General features: G+C 36.4%; 1 protein-coding gene across 4 annotated transcripts in view; it reads right to left on the bottom strand.

The window, feature by feature from the left end:
- LOC143253065 (sugar phosphate exchanger 3-like) overlaps positions 1 to 4,974 on the bottom strand; it is a 59,650-nt gene extending 54,676 nt beyond the window's left edge. For 2 of the 4 annotated variants that reach the window (XM_076506247.1, XM_076506248.1), the window contains exon 1: positions 4,817 to 4,974. In XM_076506247.1, the coding sequence (XP_076362362.1) occupies positions 4,817 to 4,938 (122 nt within the window). In that variant the 5' untranslated portion in view covers positions 4,939 to 4,974. The remainder of the gene's footprint in view (positions 1 to 4,816) is intronic. The other 2 variants (XM_076506251.1, XM_076506252.1) reach the window with 1 other exon arrangement.
- Positions 4,975 to 17,210: the final 12,236 nt, after the last annotated feature.

Here is a 17,210-nt window from a genome sequence, read left to right as displayed (position 1 = left end):
GACTAACTGTCAGTCAATGGCACTTTTGAACACACTTCTCTGGATGTTTCAAATCATTCAATACTCCTCAATAGTGATGGCAGAGACTGACACATCATAACAATTTTCATTTCTATTTATATTAAAACTGTACCTTGGTCAGGGATCTTTTTTCTTTATTTTGCATTTGAGTGATGCACCAAAGTGTCCCAAGTGTCATACTATTATTTGTACATCAAAGAACAATCCCACTGGATCACTTCATCACTTGCTCAGTTGTCATGTGAAGTAGAGGTCACTGACAGTACAGTGTGTTATTACTTGACCTGCACTGTGACCTAAGTTCCATGTTTCTCCTCTCACAGGAGGTAAAATGACATGAACATTATATAACCAGTGTAATATGTAAAAACATGTAGCTTTAATTATGTAGTGAACACAATGTTTGTAAATGCATGTTTTGAGGAATTGTTTTTTGAACAATTTACTGCACATGCAAAAAATAATGAACAGATCAAAATTAGCATTTCTGAATATTAAAATTCTTTATTATTCCAGCTTACAAAGTTTCATGTGAGAAGTTAACATGTTCCTGAACTGAAAATGCAATTCCAATAACATTCACCATGACTGATGCAATAGTTATTCTTTGGCATTGGCTTTGCTTATCTAAGCATTAGTCTCATATGCTCCAGTCTTTCATACTCCATTTAATAGCAATATCTAGTTTTCAAATTTCTCCACCCTCATCAATACGTCCTCTATTTTAGTACTGTGATATAAGCATCTCACTTAGATAATGTACTCACTTTTTTGAGACTTATGCCAGATCTTGGTGGGAAGACAGGGTGGGAGAGTGTTAGCAGAAGCAAGTTTTATTGGAAATATATTTTCACTTTATGAAAAATGTTAACTTCCAAAACATACTTACCATTCACTGATACTATAGCTAGAATCCCTAACAAAGAAGGTGGAAGAGCCAGTGCAAGCATGATCCATAAAGAAGGTTTCTGCATAGAACAGGAGTGTATCATGATATAAGTGGTACACAAGTAGAGGAACCACACTACATAACAGGCATGATCTTCATCCAGAACCTAGTTCTTGTGTCAAAGGTAGAAATAATCAGTAATCCTAATTATAGGCCATCCCCAACCAGATAGCCAAAATTACACAACTCAGGTTGGAACTAAGGGGTCTTGGCCCCTATATCCCACGTTGGTAGCTAGGTCTACTGGACCACATTGTTATATATTGATATACTTTTGATTGGATTCCCACCTTTAGCCTTAGAATGATGCATTTCAAACCAACAAAATCACTACAATAAAGTAGACAACACCAAAGTGGACAAACTTTTTCCTCCACCTAAGAAGTCCAAAAGGCAACACCCCAGACTAGGAATGATGGAATACTGTATGCCTTATCCAACCAAAGGAAAAGAACTCATCTGGTCTGGAGTTATGAACATTCATTCTCATTCCCCAACCATGCAGACAAGAACCATTCCACTTACTCTTGAAGTTATGGAAAGAACAAGGAACACTGTGCTCAACTAAGGACCTAGGATGGGACCACTTTGCATTTGGAATTATGAGAAGATAGTTGGATCTCCTTCTACAAACAATATACAAAACCAGCACTGATCAAAGAGAAGAGCAATGCACACCCCAACCAGACACCATAGTGTCCAATTTGAACTTGTATTATAAGTAGACTCCCACAGAGACTGGTGCCACTCCTACTCACATCTGGGAAAAACATCCAGGGACCAGAGTATAAGAGCTTCCAAATTTGCCATCTTCTCCAAGAGTAAAGGAACACACTAACACTCTGCAAGAAAAACCTCTGTCTACTACCCCAGTGACTGGAAACTGATTGTGGTAGGGACTCCCTGGCTCCATTAGTAAAATATAGAGGGGTAATGGTTTTCTGTTCACATTTAAATCATTGCATGAAGTGGTATGGAACTAGATAAATACTGATAAAACATTTATTACATTCTGTTAGATTGAACACAATTGTAAAAAAACCATCAATCACTACATCAGTTACCCACTCTCCAGGTTGCAATGCATTCAAATCTTCAATGAACATGTCAAATTTATCAACTTTTGTAATAGACTAACAAGAGTCACCATTTGTAGAAAATTCCAAATCTTGAGAGAGAACTTACTCTTTTTTTTTATTTAAATGCATATCAAATGTTTTTGGTGTAGAAATCAGTCTTGGTCAGATTATTCCTTGGTAAAAACTCCTTAGTGGTCTTCCCTTCAAAATTACCAAAAGTCTAATAAATTCAGGAACATGATATTTCAGCTTGTGATTTTGTTACTTTTTAGTCTTTCGCTTCTATGTGTATATATAGCTTAAAATTGTCTATAATTTCTTCACAATAATGACAACTCTATTAAATCTTGTGCTGCACTCTCATATATATTGTCCTTTACATATTGTCTCTTCCTACCAGCTTTTGTTTCTCTTCCACAATTTTATATTCAGTTGCCTTAAGTTACAATGTTTTATAAAGATGTTCCATATTTCTCTATGGACATTTCAGTTGCTTAGGTCTGATAACAGGACCTTATTAGTGGACACATACACTTTTCTACAGGTATGAATTTCATTGGAAAGTCCTTGTACAGTAAAACATTTCAGCTGACTGCAAAGTAATACATCTATTTTTACAACCCACCTGGCCAGTCCTTCTCATATTTTTATAGCACATTTACCATCCAATGTTTTTTGTTCTTCATTCTAAATTAGACTTTTTACACAAAATCAACAACATCATCAGGACTAACAAGATCACCTTTATCTTCTCTCAACTCACTTTTGCATACAACTAATGCCACACAACCCATGCAAAAGTTCACACTGGTAGGAATCCTTCCAGCCTCAATTTCTTGTGCTCAGTCATTCTTTTCACCACACTTTAAAACATTTCTGCACAATCTGTTGTAATTCTTAATGTAGGAGAGTACAACCCACATTCTTCTAAAGCCCATGAACAAAAATGTGTTATAGGGTCTTTTCTATGTGTGGTTCAAAATGGTCAACAAATGCAAGGCTCCACATAACTTTGAACTTAGAAAACACATTTTTACTTTAAGAATCCAAAAATTGAAACACATGATCTGTATACACTTTTTTATCATCTCTTATCCCTGTGTATTTAGAAAGCCAAACTTTCAAAAAGAATGTGATTTCAATAGTGAAATAACTTTTATTTTGACAACTCTAACATTATCATTTGCTTGCCCTATGACTGTTATAAATGGAATATAAGCTGGCCATTGATCAGTTAATTAAGACTAAAAAAACAGTGTGTGTAACCATTCATTTTTCTTATCATGAAGTAAGAATGCAGCAGAAATAATAGGTTACTCCTAGGTTACTCTAGTATTTTTAAAGAGCAAGCACAATAAAAGTATTTTAGATAAACTGTTGCATCATAGTTAGCTACAAATCCATTATATGACTCCAATGCAAAACAAATTATTTAATTCATCAGCCCCAAAATCAAGAGTAATATAAGACAATATAACTCCATACACAGTCTTTTATTATGCAACCAAACATAAATGTCATCATGCAAAATTCTTCACTTTTCTTTTTCTAGTTTAAAGTGGCTTCTCACTTGTTCAGAATCTCATGTTAGGAAAATAAAAACTGTCTTAGCTGAAGATGTCTTCTACCCTGCCAAAATATATTTTTGTGTCCCCTAATCCTACCATTCTCACCATTAAGAATGAAAAAATATTATGCATCAATACTATCAATTCCTTTAACAATTTTAAACACTGTCAATCAGATCCCTTCTAAATCTTCTTTTTCAAGATAAAATAATTTCAGAGAACTTAACTTCTCCTCATACAGCAATCTCTTAACCCTAGGCACCACTTTAGTAGCCCTCCTGTTAGCCCTTTCCAACAGCTCAATGTCCTTCCTATAATAAGGAGCCCAAGACTGTACACAATACTCTAAATGGAAAAACAACAACAACTATAGAATAAAATTATGAACTCTTTAGACTTGTATTCAGAATTTCTGTAGATATAAATTAAAATCCCATTTGCCCTAACACTAGCAACAGCACACTGCTTGGAAGGTTAAACAGACTGTTCAACCACTACAATAAGATCCCTTTTTTCATAACATTCACTGTTAGGTTATTCCCATCCAAGCATGTGTTTTGATTTGCAACACAACAATTATAATAGGTTAATGCAGAGTTAAAGATTGTGTACTCCTTTAACTTAAAGCATAGTTTTGTGTAGCTTTACGCTTAACTTAAAGTATACTGTAAGTTAATAATGATACAAGTTCAGCAGTGGGGCCTGGCATGGCCTAGCGCGTTAAGGTGTGCGCTTCGTAATCTGAGGGGGTGATGACTAGCTGCCTTCCCTCTAGTCTTACACTGCTAAATTAGGGACGGCTAGCACAGATAGCTCTCGAGTAGCTTTGTGCGAAATTCCAAAACAAACAAACATACAAGTTCAGCCACTCAACTTAACTAAGTGTTTTACGTTTCACCTAGTGTCAAATTTAAAGAATTTAAGGGCAGGCTTCATAAATATTTGTAAGTTAATATTTAGTCTTAAGTAATAAGAGTTGATTTTCTAGTTGTTTAAAGTTTAGTTCAGCTGATGGCACAGTCCAGAGTAGACGAACCAGCTGGTCCTCTGTTGTTCTAATAATCGATAACACAAATACAAATTACACTTACAAGTGGCTGCGCTTGTGTCGGGATACGCCTATATAAGCTAATCAATACAGGATAAAAGTTTCAGGCCACTTGAACTTTAAAAAGTTAAAGAAAAAAATGTATAATCACCTGAAAAACGTAATGGAAAATGCTGAGAAATGATAGTGACTCCAAGAAGAACATTCTTTAAATCTACCTTCAGATCCCATAGCTTTGAAAAAAACCGCACTCGATCCTTTCGGAGTTTCCATTTTTTCTTTGTGTGTTGTGTCACCTAGTGATTACGAAAAACATGAAATACAAAATAAAATTCCATTAGTTACAGGTGAAATGAAATTTTATTTGTTTGAAGTTAAGTTTTGTTAAGTCCTCAGACATGCCGCTGTGATACAAGGAGCGAAAAGACAGTTCTCTTCCTTTTGTAAAAATGATAACTTGTCTAGTGTAGACTACAATTAATATACAGATAATGTTAGCTTCAGTATTTCTGAACTCTCTCTAAGAACATATTCCTGGAGAACTATTTGGATTTAAGATGGACTCGGCATGGCCAGGTGGGTTAAGGCGTGCGACTCATCATCTGAGGGTCGCGGGTTTGCATCCCCGCCGCGCCAAACATGCTCGCCCTTTCAGCCGTGGATTGCATTATAATGTTACGATCAATCCCATTATTCGTTGGTAAAAGAGTAGCCCAAGAGTTGGCGGTGGGTGGTGATGACTAGTTGCTTTCCTTCTAGTCTTACACTGCAAAATTAGGGACGGCTAGCGCAGATAGCCCTCGAGTAGCTTTGCGCGAAATCCAAAACTGGGTTTAAATTAATATGTTCTCCAGTACTGTCGGTTTTTGGCTTTGCTATGAGAAAACACAGTCAAACTTGAGGTTCCGCCATCTAGTGCAAAAATGATAACATTCGATTACATTTTCGAGTTATCTGTATGACCACTGGAAAACATTTTAACTATTATTGCTTAATTAATTATTTTTTATCAGGAGCATTTAAATTTACTCCCGTTTATTGAATTAATATTTCATTTCTAGAATTAAATACTATTTTAACATTCAACTTTACAAAATGAAAAATACGATGTATAATAAAAAAAAAATTATAAATGTACACTCAGGCTTCTTATATCAAACAATCCAATACTGATAAAATATCCATGTACGACATCTAGATTTTCTTTAAATGCAACGGTCCAGTTCAATAAAATACAGAAGTCACAGATTAGTGCCACATGGATATTAATGCTGGTACATTTAAAGTGTTGTCTTGAATAATTGAGAATTTTAAGTGCTTATTTGAAAAAAAAACCGCAACTAAAATATTAAAATTAACTGAAAAACTTAAATGTAAATCCTAATTTTTCATTTAAATTCCGCTTTATCTCATCTAAAGAAACAAGATTTACCTTACTGTGAATTTAATATTAGACTACATGTATGAAAAACAGCCCAATTGAAAGTTTATGTGATTATCATTACATTTAACTTTAATTAGTTATCAAGAGGTATGGAAACAGTTAATGAGCCAAGAAATATAGAAATAATTTGAATACAGTGTTATATCTTCATTCCTAACTTTTATACAATAGTCAGATTTGGTGTCTGTAGTGGCCGTACTGAGACATTAATCAGTTTAATTGCTGTTGCTTCTTTTTATTCTCCTGAAAAAAACAACAACAACAGTAGTTTATTTGAAAACACTCATTGGGAACGTTACGACTTTTGTAGATGATCCTGTGTACTAACTTCTTAACCACAACAAACATATAATATTAATAATTACCACTGAAAGTATTTTACAAAGTAGATAAGTTTCGAACCGCAGGACTCCCAAACATAATGATTTAGTTTTTAATATGAGTTACCTTGTTGATTTATATATTTGCTGAAGGAGTAAATATTGGATAATAAATAAATCAAAAATGTTGTTGTTTTTGTTGTTATTTTTGGAATTTCGCACAAAGCTACTCGAGGGCTATCTGTGCTAGCCGTCCCTAATTTAGCAGTGTAAGACTAGAGGGAAGGCAGCTAGTCATCACCACCCACCGCCAACTCTTGGGCTACTCTTTTACCAACGAATAGTGGGATTGACCGTCACATTATAACGCCCCCACGGGTGGGAGGGCGAGCATGTTTGGCACGACTCGGGCGCGAATCCGCGACCCTCAGATTACGAAGCGCACGCCTTAACGCTCTAGGCCATGCCAGGCCGAAAAATCAAAAATAATTTTTTTTTTCGTTATATATATATTATTGCTGACACAAACTATATTTAATATTAAGTGGAGCATTTTCCCGAGTCACCTATGTAAAATAGAACTAAAAACTGATTTTCATATATCAACAGGTATTAAGTCTATGACTACGTCGAACTGTAACAGAGTTTCCTGTATGTCTAAAATCTGTTTTTGGTGTGGTTCTCTAACGACTTATCCAAACCTAAACTTACAATTTTTCTAATCACATTTCTTTCAGTTTGCTTCCCCCATACAAAGTTAACTGACTCTCATTGTTCATAAAATTTCCTTCTTCAGTGACTAAGCAACACTAACTGTCAGCCTGAATGTTTTTAATAACTGTCAAAATCTACCTTCTGTGATTACAGTTAATGGCCAAACTCAGCACATTATCCTTAACTGTAGGGTTTTCTCCGTTTAGTCTAAAATTAATAATCGAATTTACTAAGCTAACTATCGGTACCAAATAATCTATTATTGGTAGATAAAAGCAAATATTCTGACAGTAATAGCATATTATCAATCTACCAGGCTTTAATATTTGTCCACGTCCACACGCCCTCTTCCAGTGGCACAGCGACATGTCTGCGGATTTACAACGCTAGAACCCGGTTTTAGAGCACAGATAGCTCATTGTGTAGCTTTGTGCTTAATTAAAACAAACAAACATATCCACATAATATTCTTTTCAGTCTTAATACAATGGAGAAGTATAGCTCTTAAACCATTGGTTTTTATACATTTTTATACCGGACCTCCTGTAATTCTTTTTATTCTGGTGAACATGATGGATCTATACAATATTCTGTTGTATATTTTCCGTAATCATGAAACTTTTCCACGAACCACTTGCAGGGAGTAAAAGCAACACCAATAGTCCGCATCTACGGAACTAAAGACACTGTCGTTACTCAAGACACTTTTTTTATCCAACCATCAGTAGATGAACCTAATAATTTGTCATTATTTATGACAAGTTATTTTTCATTTCACAACCAGTAGCATAACCTGATGATATGTCGGCCCACAGGCAGGGAGATCCAGACTGCAGTATATATGCTTTTAGCTAGAGAGTTGGCCAAACATGCCGTCTCCAAAGGGACCATGACTGTGGCAAAGAACATTTCCACTTATTATGTTATTTTCAATCCAAACGCCCCTTTTCAGGGGCACCAAAACCCGGGCATGGTCAGAGTATTTTATTCGGCGCCCTCTCCGTGAAAGTAGGTTTTCTCAGGGTACTCACGCTTCTTCCACAATAAAATTATTAGCCTTGAATTGTTAGATTCTTTGGTTCATGCCCTGAAAAGGTGTCATGTCATTTAATATTAAAAGCTTAAAATTAAAGCGCAAACTTAAAGTAATGTTTAAGATATCAAGTTAATTTAAAGTCATGTTCTAATTGTCACTTTCCATTATAATTCAATATCTCCAAACTTGTAAATTCTTAATCTTGCAACTCGCTACCTCACAACAGCATTTATCTCTGTAGCCCACCCAAGGACCACCTAGCCAACACTCAAGCCGCAATCGTCGTGAAACTAAGTAATCTTTCCTTCTCTCTTTCACCCTCTCCCGCTAGTACAGCGGCATGTCTCGAGATTTACAACGCTAAAATCAGGGGTTCGATTCCTCTTGGTGGGCTGAGCAGATAGCCCGATGTGGCTTTGCAATAAGAAAAAACACACCCTTCTCTCTTTCTCTTCCTGTTGTCTCGTTCCACAGCTTTCCCAGAACACCAGTTCGCAGTTTTATTTAATTTAGAACAGTTTGTAATACCCATTTAATCAATTAACAATCAAATATATCAATGCCAAATTTATCACAAGTGTTCCATTATATATCATACCCGCCATGTGTTATCTTCATTCATTCCTATCAGACCCAAACCTTAACTTCGCGAATAGGATGGAGGAGAAACAAAGGTTTCTGAGCAACCCTGGTGGTCTGGCAAGCCCATTCGAGGCTTGTGAGATATAAAACCAAAATTACTGCCAAAATAAAACAACAAACACAGGTCATAATGTTTCATTATTTAAGACAATATTCTCGCTCAGCCTAACCTGGTGATTTATCGTTATTTAGACTAATTTCCTTCTTACACAAAGAAGCTTAACATGGTAGTTTGTCATTATTTAATACAATTTCCTCTTTCAGCCTAAAATCAGTGTAATACTTTTTTCAATATTCATGTAACTTTTCTCTTTCAACCAAAATAATTTCTAAAGTACATCATGTTTTAATATGCATGTTTATCTTTATCCTTCGTTGACTTGTAAATAACTGAACAGAAATTACAATAACATTCGTTATATTCTTTTCTTAAATACGACAAATAAATTTAGTCAAGAATTACTAAAAACTAACATAAAGACAACGTGAGAGGTGGGTACCTCAGTTATGAACCTCACAATAGTTTAATAAGAACGTAAAAACCTGTGTGGCTCTCAAGTAATCTAGAAATGAAAATATTCTCAGAATAGGGCATCACTGCACCTGTTCTTCTCAGATCGTTAGGTGATGGGTCATGTATTTCATTTAAATATTAAATAGGATAAGAAGGGTCTGTGCCTCGCAAAAATCTAAAAATACAGTTAAGCTGAGCAGTGTTACCAACATCAATGATGACATCCAATGCCAAAGGTGGATTGTTAGCTGCTCAGTAGTGCAAAGCAGCTAGACTATATATTTGCTCCAAACAACTGTTAAAGCGCTAACAGAACTAAAATACCATAAAAACTAAATAAGCTAAAAGCAAATTAGCGACAAAAATCAGGTAAAACTAAACAGGAGTACAAATGCCTATGGCTTCCAAAAGCTAAAAATACAATCGAGTTGGACAGTGTCATCATTGCCAATGATACCATCCAAGTACAGGGGTAACCTTTTAGAAAATACATTTCTAAAATAGTGCTACCATATACACTCTTAAGGACGGTATGAAAGGAAAACGTGGGCAACTATGACCTATGTGTCAATGTGTAGCTCCGCCAAAACAACTTTCTTCCTTCGATCCTTACAGAAACTAGACGGCCAAAGGACAACGTTAGGTATAATTTGGAAAAGCTTGTCATCAAGTTACTATCCCCAAATCTACTCTCAACCGGCGTGAAGCCATACCTTGATTACAGTACCGTAGTTCCTATATAAACAGGCATAGCTGTGACAATACCAGAGCAGATACACTTACCTGCAGTGTCAGCAAGCCTATTACCTAGAATACTGACATGGCCAAATATCCAGAAAAACTGAACGGAAATGGATGCCATAGAAAACTGAGCCAGTCGTTGCTGAATATCCAAGAGAGCAAGGTGAGAACATATGTGAAACGATTTAAAGGTCAGCAGAGAGCTAAGGGAGTTGGTATAGATACTACAGCTAGCATACTGCTTAGCTTCTTTGTGTTTCAAGGCAAGAAAATTGCATACAACTCGGTAGTGAACCCATAAACTATAGAAGGGATCTTATGAGCAACCATTGAGCCACAGCAAACGGTAGCAGAGCCCACAAAATTACCTGATTTTGAACCATATATAAACAGGGAAACAAAAGAATGTTTTGAAAGATGTTCAGCAAAGAGAACAAGTATTTTGAATCAATAGTATCTGTCCTTCTCAGATGACTCAAGGAAAGGTCACAAGTAGAGTTTGTAATGAGCCATGGTGAGATGGGTTGCTCATTGGATTCAGCAACATCTATATATGAGAGACTCAACTTACTGGTTAGAAAGACCAAATTAAATATGGTAGACCATCTATTCCCAAAGAGCACAGTCCACTGAAGAAGGAAGACACAGCTCCAGATGTGAAGCTGATTGAAGTTTGGTAACATAAAGTAAGAAAAATTGTATATATCTATGATGAAGAAGTTTCTCGGACTCAATGTACAGACTTTGAGCTAATGAAATGCATCAAGTCCTTGTGCAGAGCCAACGACCAAATTATGTACAAGGTCCAACATCTTCAAGACAGAGGTTCTGGTAGTACTAGAGACCAATAGTCCAGCTTGAAATGCACGAAGGCACAATAAATCATGAGCACATAACATTTATCCACTCCGTGATGTCGAGAAAACCCACTTGTAGAAAAAAATATATATGTAAAAACTGCTCATTTGGGTTGAAAAAATTTTTTTACATAGAAGAGCGAACAACGTTTCGACCTTCTTCGGTCATCATCAGTTTCAAAAAGACAGAAAGACGTAACTGACAGGAAGCTGATCACATGTTTAAAAGGGACTGTGTAACTGAGTGTTGAAATGTAGAGTGCGTGCTTAGATGTTTGAATATATAATTTTATATTATTTATTTTATTATTATATATTATATTATTTTTTATTATAGGTATAAAGGTGTTCCTTTGTATTGGTTTATTTTGGGCTTGAATTGTTGTATAAGTAAGGCTTTTTTAATTTTGCGTTTGTTTATGTTTGTTTTTTGATTTAGTATTTGAATGTTTTCTATGGTTATGTTGTGTTTATTTGACTTGCAGTGTTCGAAAACGTATGAAGGTGACTTTTTTATGTTCTTCGAATCCACCGAAAAATCACCCATACTGAACTATACATTCCTTGGGACTCAGCACATGAAACAAATAAACACAGCCATAAAACTATGCTAACCAGATAAAATTAACGATTAATTAGACAAAATAAAACAATACTTCATCAACATCAGTAAGTTTCCTCCACAAACCGTAGAAAACATTATACGCACACACCTAAACAGAAAGTAAAATCAACTAACAAAAGTAAATATATCTGACGAATCAATAAGTCACGAAACTATATACTGCTGCATACCATATATTCCCGACATCAGCAGAAAAATAAACAACATTTGGCAAAAACTAGTAACAAAATATGACATTCCAGTTAATACCAAGTTTATTCAAAAACCAGGCACAAAACTGAGGTCTATACTATGTAAAAACTACACTGATACACTGACAAACATCACACCAACATTATTTATAAAATACAATGTGACAACTGCCACGTCTCCTATATTGGAGAAACAAGTAGAAAAATGGAAACCAGATTCAAAGAACATAAAAAGACACCTTAACACGTTTTCGTACACTGCAAGTCAAATAAACACAACATAACCATAGAAAACACCCAAATACCAAATAAAGAAATAAACGCAAAATTGAACAAGCCTTACTTATACAACAACTCAAGCCCAAAATAAACCAATACAAAAGAACACCTTTATACCTATATTAAAAATAATATAATAGATAATAATAATAAAATAAATAATATATTATTATATATTCAAACACCTAAGCATCGCCCTCTACATTTCGACACTCAATTACACAACTGCCTTTCAACATGTGGTCAGCTTCCAGTTACCTCTTTCTTTCTTTGTGAACCTAACAATGACCGTAGAAGGTCGAAACATTGTTCGTTCCTCTACGTAAAAAAATTTTCTCAACCAAAACAAGCCGTTTTCACACATATAATTTATCCACTCCCTAAAAGATGGAAGAGTGGAAATGGAAGATGCTTAGTGCCTGTATACAATTGACACAAAACCGTTTAATATGAGAAATAAAACAAGTCTTACCGCCAAACAGAATCAGAATATGAACCCTGTTGGCAAATAAAATCAATGCAAATGGCTTTAGAGGAAGAGAATGTTAAGCCATGTGTCGTGGTTCACTACAACAACCAAGTGAGAGTAGTCTGAAGCTATTTCTCAATAAACCCCATGTTCAATGACCAACAAGTAATGTAGAAGTCGTTAATCTAGAGCTTGTTTGCAAAAGAAGGAGGAAATTGTTTAGTGATAGTGCTGATCTTAATGATGAAAGTGTGATATTCAAAATGCAGCCATGAGGGACTCAGAGTTCCCGTATGAAGGATCAGGACAGAGTTTAACCTCTGTGAACTTGTAAAGTCCAGTCGAGTAGAAAGTTAAAAATAAAATTGAGTAAATGACCACAAAATCTATAAAAATGGAGGTCATACAACCAAACAAACCTTTTTGTTATGCGATAAGCCTTTCTAAAATTAAATAAGATAAAAACCAGGTGCTCTCTCTTAAAGAAGACTTCCCTGATAGAGGTTTTGAAATTAATAAGGTTGTTCACAGTAGAGTGCTGTCAATTAAAACTACATTGGATAGGCAAGAGGAGTTAGTCAAAACAATTGAAAAATAATGAGAAATGTTCTTGGAATCCTTTCCAAGCTTTGAAAAACGATAGGCTTGCATCAAAGATCAGGAAAAATATCCTCCTTTCAAATCCAGTTGAAACAACCAGAAAAAGAGCAAGAGGCAGATGGTAGAGCATCTCATAGGGAACATCATTATTTAAAAGGTTCATGGCCCAGCATTGCCAAGTGGTTAGGGCACTTGACTCGTTATATGAGTGTCGCGTGTTTGAATCCTTGTCACACCATATATGCTCGTCCTTTCAGCCGTGGGAGCGTTATAATGTTACGGTAAATCCCACTATTTGGTGATAAAAGAGTAGCCCAAGAGTTAACGGTGGGTGGTGATAACTAGCTGCCTTTCCTCTAGTATAACACTGCTAAATTAGAGACGGCAAGCGCAGTTAACCCTCGTGCAGCTTTGGGTAAAATCCCAAACCAATCCATTCCTTGAGTGACAGTCAACCTCTTCTAATTAAATTGAGCCCCTATCAACAGGAAGAAATAAATTTTTGTAATGACATCAGATATTCGACACTTTGACATGGATTAAAGTTTCTGATGAAATAGAGGATTTTGTTTGAGTGTCATATTATACCTCCTGACAGCGCATGGAGGTGGTTTTCTGTACATCTACAAAGCTGATTACGAGATACAAGTGTAAACTCTAGTAGTAAAATACTTTTTTATTGCAAGCAATTGAAAGAGCAAGCAAGAGAAAAGATTACAAAAGACTGGGTTTTGCCACTCATCATCGAAGGAGAACATCCTCAGCATTATATGCAATTTTTTTTCAACAGCAATATAATTTTTTCATTAGGAACGACTGGTTATTTTGACTCAAAACATGTCGCAAGGAACTTTAGTCGGCACAAAAGAAGCTTGTTGCATCATCAAATTTGTTATTCACAAAAGCAAAAGTGGACAAATTCGCAGAGCAGAAGGAGTCGGGCAGAAATTGCTGGCATCAAGTTATAGAATGTATTCTCTCAGTCACATAATTTTTATCATCCAGAAGGCTAGCATTCAGATGAAGCAATGAAGTAGTTGGTTCGGTACATAACAGCAATTACTTAGGAATACAGGATTTATTGTCTATATATGATACATTTCTTATTGAACACATTAATAAATGTGCCTTTAAGGGAAAAGGTCGTGGCTCATAGTTATTCTCAACTAATTATGATTTATTGATAGGAATCTTACACAAAACGTTCTCACTGCCATTCTCCAATAAATCAAAACATTAAGATGTCACTTAGTGTCTGATTATTCTATTCCAAGCATATCCCACATGGATCAACTGACAATAATATTAAGATACATTCTAAATCAGTGGTGCACAAAGTCCGGCCCGAGACGAATCGCCGAGTGGCCCATGATATCCAACGGGAAAGTCAAACATAGAGAGTTCGCGCGAAGATTAAGCGCTATAGAAGAATATGTATTAGATTAGATACTGGATGGTTCCATATTTGTGTCGAGCAATAAAGAAAATTTAATAAGCAAATCTCGTTAATGCATAGGCATTTAATCATTGGTGCAATGACGTAATATTTCCCCAATTACGAAATATACGTATTCCAATTGTTCTTCGAGATTTACTTACAGCCCTATTTTGATATTATTTCGTAACAAAAAAGGCAACTAATCGTAAAAGAAAAGTTGACGACGAAAACCAGCAGTTTCATGATGATTGGACTGCGCAAAACTGTTTTGTTCAACAACAGAAGAACATGATTTGTCTACTGTGTCATTCGACAGTAGGAGTGGCTAAGGTATCCAATGCAAAGCGTCATTATGAGTCGAAACATAAAGATTTCCACAACGTTGTCGGTGATGAACGAACAGCTCGAATTGAATCTCTGCGGCGGCCGCTGAATCACCAGCAGAATGTTTTCTCAAAGCAGTCAGCAGATTTAGGTGCAGCATGTGAGGTTAGTTACGATATTTCGTTGATGATAGCGAAATCTGGCCCGTTCACTGATGGTAATTTTGTCAAGCAATGTATGATTACTGCATCGGAAAAGTTGTGTCCGGAAGCAGTTCGCAAGCTACAGACTCTGGCTTTGAATCGCATGACAGTTCAACGAAGAATTTCACACCTCTCAGCAGACGTGACAAGGCAGCTTACAAATAAAGCAGTCAACTTTGTCTACTTCTCTCTGGCAGCAGACGAGTCGACAGACATCAGTTCAACAGCACAGCTACTAGGTTTTGTTCGTGGTGTGTCGTCATCGTTTGATATCACAGAGGAACTAATCGGCATGGTTTCCATGAAGGGTCAGACAACTGGGTCTGCTCTATTCGAGGAGACAGTACGACTGTGTAGTAGTGTTTCATTGGATTTCACAAAACTGGTAAGTGTGACAACTGATGGAGCATCAGCCATAACCGGAGAAAGTAGCAGGCTGGTAGCACTGTTGATAAAGCATGGAGGAAAGCAGAACAGACAGTTGGTGAAGTTGTACTGTATTATTCACCAACAGAATCTGCGCAGTAAAGAACTTGATTTTCAGGTACTGATGGCATTAGTGACGAAAACCATTAATTTCATCAAATCACGAGGGCTCAATCACTGTCAGTTTCGAAGTATTCTTGAAGAAACTGATTCAGACTATGGTCACCTTGTATATCACTGTGAAGTACGCTGGCTGAGTCGAGGGAAGATGCTCAGAAGATTCTGGGGGTTGATTGATGAGGTGATAGAATTCCTCTAAAGCAAGAACAAAGACTCAGAAGTGATTTTCATAACTGATCCAGCATGGCAAGCTCATTTGACCTTTCTGGTTGACATGACACAACACTTGAATGATCTGAATTTGAAGTTGCAAGGCAAAAATCAGCTTGTCTGTCAGCTTGCAAATCACGTCTCAGCTTTCAGGACAAAGTTGCAGTTGTTCCGGCAGCAAGCAGCATCAGGCAACTTCGTGCACTTTCCCACTTTTCAGTCACAGCTGCAGATGAATCATGACATTAACACAAAAGTTTATGTTGGGGAGCTAGATACCTTGATTCAATTCTTCAACTCACGGTTTCATGACTTTGACCAATACAGATTGTTGATGAAACTTTTTGCTGATCCGTTCAGTGTGTCAGTGGATGACTTGTCAGCAGAATATCTGCTCAAACTTACTGATCTCCAGGCATCTGATGAACTGCGTGCTATTTACCGAGAAAACAGTTTACTTGACTTCTACAAAACGTTGCCTGATACATTTGCTAATCTGAAAGAGAATGCACTTGTCCACACCAGCATGTTTGGCAGCACGTACTGCTGCGAACAGGCTTTCTCGCATATGAAACTGAACAAAAACAACACTCGCAATCAGCTGACTGACGATCATCTGGAAGCAGTCTTGCATCTTTCAACGTCAAACATCAAGCCGGACATTTCTAAGCTCGTAGATGACATGCAGCACTATCCATCGCACTGACTTTGTGACAGTTGACGTATCATAACATTTCTTAGAATAATGTGCAAACTCTTTGATGTAATCGTTATTTGTGTGTTCTTAAATGTGATATCCATCTTGTGTGAAACAACTGTGGGACGATTTTAATCTTCACACTTTTGTGGCCCCCAACAGTTACGAGAAGTATGTTTGTAGCCCATGACTCAAAAAGTTTGTGCAGCACTGTTCTAAATGATAGCACTGTGGAGAGATTTGCCATGTTGTTAACACTAAACAATAACACAGGAGCAGAACATGGTAGGGTTCTCATTAATTTCTTTGAAAATAATTATTTAAGAGTTCAATGTTGCTGTGGGCAATCATACAAAAATACATCTAATATGAGTGGCAAATATGTTGGCATGTAAGCCTTGATCAAAGAGAAGAAGCTATTAATAGACTATGTTTCCTACTATGTTCATTCCTTCAATTTGTTTAGACAATGCATTGTGGAATAGTGTACTGACGCTTGCTTAACTTTTGCTTTGTACAAAGGTTTTATGTGCTTTTCTCAGCTTCGTCAGTAGAAGCGCCTACACAGAGTACTTGAAAAAAGTAGGGTTACCAATGATAAACGCCCCCCACACACACTGACACAGCGGTATGACTGTGAACTCACGTTACTAAAACCAGGTTTTGATACCCATGGTGGGCATAGCATAGATAGC

This window comes from Tachypleus tridentatus, chromosome 6, assembly GCF_004210375.1.
Source record: "Tachypleus tridentatus isolate NWPU-2018 chromosome 6, ASM421037v1, whole genome shotgun sequence".
Taxonomy (NCBI): Eukaryota; Metazoa; Arthropoda; class Merostomata; order Xiphosura; family Limulidae; genus Tachypleus; species Tachypleus tridentatus.
Note: the sequence above shows the minus strand (reverse complement) of the source record. Positions and strands in the feature narration are given on the sequence as shown.